Below are 8,815 nucleotides of genomic sequence, written 5' to 3'. Positions count from 1 at the left end.
AGTAAATTATATGATAAAATGAAAATAATAGTAGTATTGTTTTTAATTTGTTCACTTTTTCCTCATTCCACATTATCAAACTCAATAGAAATAATTAGAAGAAATAAACATATAAATCTATATCACCCAGAAACAAATGAATTAATAATAAGTAGTCCAATAAATAACAAAATATTCTCTCATCAACATATTCATACTTTAATAAATAAAAATTATAATAATAAAAATGAATATTTAAACATTCAAAATAATAATAATAATAATAATAATAATAATTTAATAAATAATAGTAAATTACAAATTAATGATAATAACAATAGTAGTAGTAGTGGTAGTGGTAGTAGTAGTAATAGTAGTAGTAATAGTAATAATAATAATAATAAAAAAAAAATATATAATCATTTAAAATTAAAAAGTGATTATGATTATAAAAATAATAATTCATATCTTTTTAAAGAATCAATTTCATCATCATCAATATTATATGGAGGTATAACATCATCATTTGAATATTTTATACCAATATTAGTTGGAACACCACCTCAAATGTTTACAGTTCAAGTTGATACTGGTAGTACATCATTAGCAGTACCAGGTTTAAATTGTTATCTTTATAAATCTCAAACCATTAAAACCTCTTGTAGTTGTTCCGATGGTAATTTAGATGGACTTTATAATTTCGATGATAGTGTATCAGGTATAGCTCTAAATTGTTCAGCATCGGTTTGTAACAATAGTTGTCAAAATAAAAATCACGATAATTGCCCATTCATGTTAAAATATGGTGATGGTAGTTTCATAGCGGGTTCTTTAGTTATTGATAATGTCACTATTGGTCAATTTACTGTACCTGCTAAATTTGGTAATATTCAAAAGGAATCACTCTCATTTTCACAATTAACTTGTCCTTCAAATGCAAGATCTCAAGCTGTTAGAGATGGTATTTTAGGTTTATCATTTCAAGAATTAGATCCATAGTTTGTATTAAAATTTTATAAAATAATATAAAAAAACTAAATTATTAATATCAATTATTTTTTTTTTTTTTTTTAAAAAAAATTTAGTAATGGTGATGATATATTTTCAAAAATTGTTAGTTCATATGGTATACCAAATGTATTTTCAATGTGTTTAGGTAAAGATGGTGGTATATTAACAATTGGTGGTATTAATGAAAGAGTCAATATTGAAACTCCAAAATATACACCAATCATTGATTTTCATTATTATTCAATTCATGTTTTAAATATTTATGTTGAAAATGAATCATTAAAATTCACTCCAAATGATTTCATATCTTCAATTGGTAAATATATTTTTAAAATTTTTAAAAAAGTTTTTTTTTTTTTTTTTTTTTTTTTTTTTTTAACTGTTACTAACAATTTACTTAATATAGTTGATAGTGGTACAACATTATTATATTTTAATGATGAAATATTTTATAGTATTATAAAAAATTTAGAACAAAGTTATTCAAAATTACCAGGTATAGGAGAAGATAAATTTTGGGAAGGTAATTGTCATTATTTATCAGAAGAATCAGTTGAACTTTATCCTACAATCTATTTAGAGTTGGATGGAAGTGGTGCTAGTGGTAGTTTTAAATTGGCTATACCACCATCATTATACTTTTTAAAGATTAATAATTTACATTGTTTTGGTATTTCACATATGAAAGAGATTTCAGTGTTGATTGGTGATGTTGTGTTACAAGGTTATAATGTAATTTATGATCGTGGTAATTCAAGAATTGGTTTTGCTAAAATTGAAAATTGTAAAACCTCGAATAGTGATAATTCACCATTAAAACTTTCAATTGTAAATGGTAATTTTCAAAAAGCAACTGAAGAAAATCAATTTAGACATCCTTTAGTTTTATCACTCAAAACTAATAAAAATGCAACTCTGTCGATTAATGGTAATTCAACAAATTATAATAATAAAAATAATAATAGATTAAATAAAACTAAAGAAATTTATGGTAATAATAATGATGATGATAGTGTTAATGATGATGATGAACCAATTGGTGGTGTAATAATTGGATTTTCAATTACTTCAGGTAATGCATATTTCTATCCAAGTTATATGACTTCAATTAGAAATATAACAGATGCTGATGGATTAGTTAGTGTATTAGTAGTACCAAGATTTTTTGGAAAGATATCTGTTGAAGCAATGGTTTGGGGTAATAATAATACCAACATCGTTAGTTTTACACTACATTCAAATATGAAACCTTGGAAAATAATAATCATTTCTTTATCAGTTTTTGGTTGTTCAATTTTAATTTTATTAATTTGTTTCTTTTTCTATAAGAAAAAGACTTTACGTAGTTCAAATAATAATAACAGTAATAATAATAAAAGAAATAACAAAACTAATATAAATGATTTAGAAGTTAATATTGATAATGAAGGTGTTGAAAGTTTATTAAATAATGAAAATAGTAGTAATAATAACAATAATAATAATAATAATAATAATAAAAATAATAATAACAAAAATAATAATAATGTCGGAGATTTAGAAAATAATATTGACAATGAAGATGAAGGTTTATTAAAAAATCAGAATAGCACTATCAATAATAATAAAAATAATAATAATAACGATAGTAGTTGTATTAGTAGTAGTAGTAGTAACTTCAAAAATAATAATGATAAAAATAATGAAAATTTAAAATCAGGTAAAGAATGGGATCTTTTTAGTGACAGTTTAATCAAAAGTTTAAACTCGGATGTAAATAATTAAATTATTTTTTTTTTTTTTTTTTTTTTTTGTGGAAATAATAAACGATATTCAACAAATAATATTGTGTCAAGTATTAACTATTTTTATCAATAAAAGACACTGTTAATAAATAGTTTACTAAAAACAAAATAAAAAAACAAATAATAAAAATTCATTATTTTTATTTTTTCCATTTGGTTTGTGTGTTTGTGTAATAATTTATGATTTAAACTTGATCTTTGGTCATTGTTTTTTTTTTTTTTTTTTTTTTTTTTTTTTTAATTTAAATTTTACTTTGAAATTTAATTAGAACATATAGGTTTATTATCCAGTACAAAAATGGTCTTGGTGTTTGTTTATTCCCATTAAAATTACAAGAGTAAATTTTAAAATTATTTATTATTAATTTTGTGATCACTTTCTTTTTTTTATTTTTTTTTTTAGTTTAATATTTCAAGTCTTGGTAAAAATTTTAATGATATCACTGAATAAAGTTTGTAATTCAAACAAGATCAGGAAATTTTTGAAATTTGTATTACTTTTTGTTATTTTCATATAGCATTAACTTTAAAAGAAAGTAAAAAAAAATAAAAAGTTTATTTGGGTTTGTCTTTTGTTTTTATTTTTTTCCCAAAAAAGGTTAACCACATTTTCCAAAAAAAAAAAAAAACAACGAAAAAAAAAACAACGAAAAAAAATTGGTTGTGAAACTAAGTCATTGTGGGCAATTATTATTTGTTTTTGATGAATAAAAGAGGATTATATTGATACAAAGTTAGAAATTTAAGATATTTCTAAAGTACTATTATTTTGGTAATTCAATGCAGGACTTCAAAATAATTTAGATTCATTATGCATTGGTTTGGGATGATAATTTTTAGACAGTGGTGGGATTGAAATTTTATATTCACAAAAAAAAAAAAAAAAAAAAAATTCATCAATAATTTTCACTTTTTTTTAAAGTTTTTTTTTTTATTTTTAATTTCCTTTTTCTCGCGTTTTTGTTTTACTTTTAATTTTTTTTTTCTTTTTTTTTTTTATTTTGTAAATATATATATAAATATTATTATTATTAATAATAAATAAATAAAAAAAAAAATGGGTATTTTAGAAAAAATTAAAGATATTGAGGCAGAAATGTCTCGTACACAAAAGAATAAAGCAACAGAGTATCATTTAGGTTTACTTAAAGCAAAGTTAGCACGTTTAAGACAACAACTTTTAGATCCACCAAAATCATCTGGTAAAGGTGGTGATGGTTTTGAAGTATTAAAATCAGGTGATGCTAGAGTTGCTTTAATTGGTTTCCCATCAGTTGGTAAAAGTACAATCTTAACTAAACTTACAGAGACAAAATCATTGGCTGCAGCCTATGAATTCACTACACTTACTTGTATTCCTGGTGTAATTCAACATAAAGGTGCAAGAATTCAATTATTAGATACTCCAGGTATTATTGAAGGTGCTTCTCAAGGTAGAGGTAGAGGTAGACAAGTTATTGCTGTTGCAAGAACTGCTGTAAGTATTTTTATAAAAAATAAAAAAAAAAATTATATATACATATATATATGTATATATATCTAAAGTTAAAAAATAAAAATAAAATAGTAAAATAAATCTATAATAAATTATTAACCTTTTTTTTTTTTTTTTTTTTTTTTTTTTTTTAAAAAAAAAGGATTTAATTTTAATGATGTTAGATGCAAATAAAGGTGAAATTCAAAAAAGATTATTACAAGAAGAGTTAGAATCAATTGGTATTCGTTTAAATTCACAACCACCAAATATATATTTTAAATTAAAGAGTGCAGGTGGTGTAAATTTAACAGCAACTCAAACCCTTACAAAAATCACAGAGAAGTTAGCAAAATCAATTTTACATGAATATAAAATTTTTAATTGTGATTTAGTTATACGTTGTGATCCAACTGTTGATGAATTAATTGATGCAATTGAAGGTAGACGTTCATATATTAGATGTCTTTATGTATGTTAAAGTTATATTATTATTATTATTATTATTTATAATTATTATTTATTATTTTTTAATTATTTAATTTATGAAATTAATAAATTTTTTTATTTTTTATTTTTTATTTATTAAAGGTTTATAATAAAATGGATCATATGTCAATGGAAGATGTTGATAGATTATCAAGACAACCAAATTCAGTTGTAATTAGTTGTAATATGAATTTGAACTTGGATTTCTTATTAGATAAAATTTGGGATTACTTAAATTTAGTACGTGTTTACACAAAATTAAGAGGTGCTTCACCAGATTTTAATGATGCAATCATTCTTAGAGAAGGTGCAACAATGGAGGATATTTGTAGATTTTTACATAAGGAATTGGTTTCTCAATTTAAATATGGCATTGTTTGGGGTGTTAGTGCAAAACATTGTCCTCAACGTGTTGGTATTTCTCATGCTTTAGAGGATGAAGATGTAATTCAAATTGTTAAAAAGTAATAATAATAATAATAATAATAATAATAATAATAAAAATATAAATTCAACAAATAATAGTGGTAATAATAATATTCATTTAAACTTTTTTTTTTTTTTTTTTTTTTAAATTTATTTTTATTTTAATTTTTAATTTTTAATTTATAATTTTTAATTTATAATTTATAATTTATAATTTTAATTTTGATAAATAGTATTGAAGAGATATTGTTATTTTGTATTATTATTATTATTATTATTTGGTTTTTTTGGTTTTTTTTTTTTTTTGATAAACAATTAATTTAAAAGAGTTTAGCATCTTGTTTCTTATTTTTTTGTTTCCATGCTGGTAATTTAATGTATTCAGTACGGGACATACCTAAAACCTTTGTAAATTCTTCATCACTTAAATAGATTTCTAATTTACTTGGATCAACATTGATACCATTGGTTTTGAAATTCTTTAATTCATCATAAGTATAAGTTCCAACAGCTTCTGATGGCATAGAGGTAACAGCAGCTGGGGAAATAACTGGTGAGGAAGTTGGAATTGGAATTGAGGTGGTTGATTTATTATTTACAACAGATGGTGATTTTGATAAGGTTGGTTTAACTGGAGTACCTGTTGAAGGTGTAGTAGTTGTTGAGGAGGTGGTAGATCCGCCATTTGCAAATTCGGATAATTTTTCACTGGATTTTGAATTCTTTAAAACTGAACGGAAATTAAATGTACCTTGTTCTTCTGGTGCTGGTGCTGGTGTATGTTCAATGATATTACTTGAAGAGGTAGTTTTCTTTAAAACAACTTCGGCTGGATTGATTTTGGCACCACCAAAAATATCAATACCTCCAACTGGTTTAAAATCAGGTTTATATTCTACTTTTGGTTTTTCCTCTTCTGGTTCTGGTTTTTCCTCTTCTTTGGTTTCTTCAGATTTTGATGCTTCGACCTCTGATTCAGTTTCAACTCTATTTAACTTTAATGACGATGATGATTTTTTAGATGGTCTTGAAAGGGTTGGATGAGATAATGGACGAATTTCTGCTTCGTCTGCTTTCTTTTTATCAGAATCTTCAGCAACTTGTTTTTGTTCAGCTTGCTCAGAAGCAGCTTTCTTCTTTTCTTCTTCTTCTTCTAATTTCTTTTTCTCTTCTTCTTCTTGTGCTGCTTTCTTTGCTTGTTCTTCATCAGCTAATTTCTTTGATTCTGCTGCTCTCTTTTCTTCTTCTTCATCTGCTAATCTTTTGGCCTCTACTGCTTTCTTTTCTTCTTCTTCAGCTAATTTCTTTGATTCTGCTGCTTTCTTTTCTGCCTCTTCATCTGCTAATCTTTTCTTTTCTGCTTCAGCTGCTAATCTATCTTCTTCTGCTTTCTTTCCTTCAGCCTCTTTCTTTTCTGCTTCATCTGCTAATCTTTTCTTTTCTGCTTCATCTGCTAATCTTTTCTTTTCTGCTTCAGCTGCTAATCTATCTTCTTCTGCTCTCTTTGCTTGTTCCCCTTCTAATCTTTTCTTTTCTGCTTCGGCTGCTAATCTATCCTCCTCTGCTTTCTTTGCATCTGCCTCTTTCTTTGCTTGTTCTTCTGCTAATCTTTTCTTTTCTGCCTCTGCTTCTAATCTATCCTCCTCTGCTTTTTTGGCATCTTCTGCTTTTTTGGCATCTTCTGCTTTTTTGGCATCTTCTGCAGCTTTCTTGATATCAGCAGCTTTCTTTGCTTCTTCTTCTTCAGCAGCTTTCTTTGCATCAGCAGCTTTCTTTGCTTCTTCTTCATCAGCAGCTTTCTTAGCATCAGCAGCTTTCTTTGCTTCTGCATCAGCAACTTTCTTGGCATCAGCAGCTTTCTTTGCTTCTTCCTCATCAGCAGCCTTCTTGGCATCGGCAGCTTTTTTGGCATCAGCAGCTTTCTTTGCTTCTTCTTCATCAGCAGCAGCTTTCTTGGCATCAGCAGCTTTCTTTGCTTCTGCATCAGCAGCTTTCTTTGCTTCTGCAGCTTTCTTTGCTTCTGCATCAGCAGCTTTCTTGGCATCGGCAGCTTTCTTTGATTCCTCAGCATCGGCAGCTTTTTTTGCATCAGCAACTTTTTTAGCTTCAGCAACTCTTAACTTTTCTTGTTCTTGAGCTTCCTTTTTGTTTTGATCAGTCAATTTCTTTTTCTCAGCAGATTCTTGTGCAGCTTTTTGTTTTTTAGCTTCATCTTCTTTGGAAACTACTGGAGTGGCGGTAGTGGTTGGTTGTTTGACTTTTCTTTGTTTTGGATCATTAATTTGTTTTAAAAGTCCCTCAATATCATCATCTGATTTATTTGTAGTTGATGGTTTCTTTTTATTTTGTTTCTTTTTAGATTGAGTTGGAGTTGGTTTAGCTGGTGTTTTGGTTGCAGTAGAGGTTGTTGTGGTTGTTGTAGTAGTTGAATCAACAGTTTTTGAAGATGAATCTTCAACTGGAGTAGCGGTTGTAGTATTTGATGAGGGAGCTTGAATACCAAATGATGGTTCAATAATTGTGAAAGTAGCAGATTTATTTTTAGTTATTGATTGTTTTGGTGATTTTTTACCAGTTGATTTTTTAGTTTCACCAGCTGGTTTAGCTTCATTGGTTGTTGGTTTTGGTGGTTGTTGTTGTTGTTTATTCTTTTTTGGAATAGTATAATGTGGTTTTTGTTCAGCTTTTGGTGATGATTTAATTCCAATTTTTTTAATTTCTGGAACAACTGGTTTTGGTTCTTCTTTTTCTCCTTCCTCTTTTTCTTCTTCTTGTTGTTTTGGTTTTTCAGTTACTTGAGTTTGAGTTGTGGCTGGAGTTGTAGTTGGTGGAGAATTTTCTTGAGCAAAATTTTGTGGTGTTACAGATTCTGAAGTAGTATTTGATGAAATGATTGCTGGTGAACCAGATTTACTTGCGTTCTTTTTATTTTTCTTTGGTTTTGTAACTTTAATGAATTTTGTTCTTAATCTAATAACATCCTCATTATCGATTTTGAATTGTTCATCATCGAAACTTGATGGTTCACTAATTTCAAATCCACTTAATTGAGTACTATGTTTTCTTTTTACTACTTTTTTACCATTTTGTTTCTTTAATTGAGTTGATGGTGATGAAATATCATTATTATTATTATTATTGCTATTGTTGTTTACTTGATTGGTGGTGGTGGTGGTAGTGGTAGTTGGTTGAGTTGAAATTTCAACAACTTTAGATTCTTCAACCTCTTTTTTATTATCAAGTTTTGAGGATTTTGGATTGGCAGCAGCAGCTTTTTCTTTTTCTTTTTCCTCTTTTTTCAATTGTTGTTGTTTTATTTTATCCTCTTCTTCTTGTTGTTTTCTTTTTTTATCCTCTTCTTCTTGTTGTTTTTTCTTTTGTTCTTGTTCTAATTTCTCTTGTTCTTCTAATTTTTTCTTTGCTTCAGCCTCTTGCTTTTCTCTGATTAAAGCTTGTTCCTTTTGTAATTTCTCTTCTTTAATCTTTCTAAATCCTTCTTGTCTAACTCTTTCAGCTTCAGCTTTTAATTCTCTAGTGTTATCTTTGAATTCTTCTGGCTCTTGAATTGTAAATGTTGATACAACCTTTTTATGAGCTGTTGGTTTTTTACCTCCTTTGGTCATTGTATGGTTTTTTTTTTCCAATGAAAATT

General features: G+C 26.5%; 3 protein-coding genes across 3 annotated transcripts; 2 read left to right on the top strand and 1 right to left on the bottom strand.

Annotated features, from left to right (window-relative positions):
• Positions 1-18: 18 nt before the first annotated feature.
• DDB_G0279453 (hypothetical protein) lies at positions 19-3,225 on the top strand (the record flags this gene model as incomplete). The annotated part of the gene is made up of 4 exons (XM_636542.1): positions 19-977; positions 1,065-1,306; positions 1,397-2,742; positions 3,178-3,225. The coding sequence occupies 4 exons, from the start codon at positions 19-21 to the stop codon at positions 3,223-3,225; spliced, it is 2,595 nt and encodes an 864-aa protein (XP_641634.1).
• A 606-nt stretch (positions 3,226-3,831) lies between these two features.
• Positions 3,832-5,205, top strand: DDB_G0279451 (hypothetical protein; the record flags this gene model as incomplete). Its single annotated transcript, XM_636541.1, has 3 exons — positions 3,832-4,251; positions 4,412-4,720; positions 4,840-5,205. The coding sequence occupies 3 exons, from the start codon at positions 3,832-3,834 to the stop codon at positions 5,203-5,205; spliced, it is 1,095 nt and encodes a 364-aa protein (XP_641633.1).
• Positions 5,206-5,483: 278 nt separating this feature from the next.
• DDB_G0279449 (villin headpiece domain-containing protein) lies at positions 5,484-8,786 on the bottom strand (the record flags this gene model as incomplete). Its single annotated transcript, XM_636540.1, has 1 exon — positions 5,484-8,786. The coding sequence occupies one exon, from the start codon at positions 8,784-8,786 to the stop codon at positions 5,484-5,486; it is 3,303 nt and encodes a 1,100-aa protein (XP_641632.1).
• Between the last annotated feature and the right edge of the window lie 29 nt (positions 8,787-8,815).

The sequence above is a fragment of the Dictyostelium discoideum genome (genome assembly GCF_000004695.1).
Source record: "Dictyostelium discoideum AX4 chromosome 3 chromosome, whole genome shotgun sequence".
Taxonomy (NCBI): domain Eukaryota; phylum Evosea; class Eumycetozoa; order Dictyosteliales; family Dictyosteliaceae; genus Dictyostelium; species Dictyostelium discoideum.
This window is presented reverse-complemented; position numbering and strand designations above follow the sequence as displayed.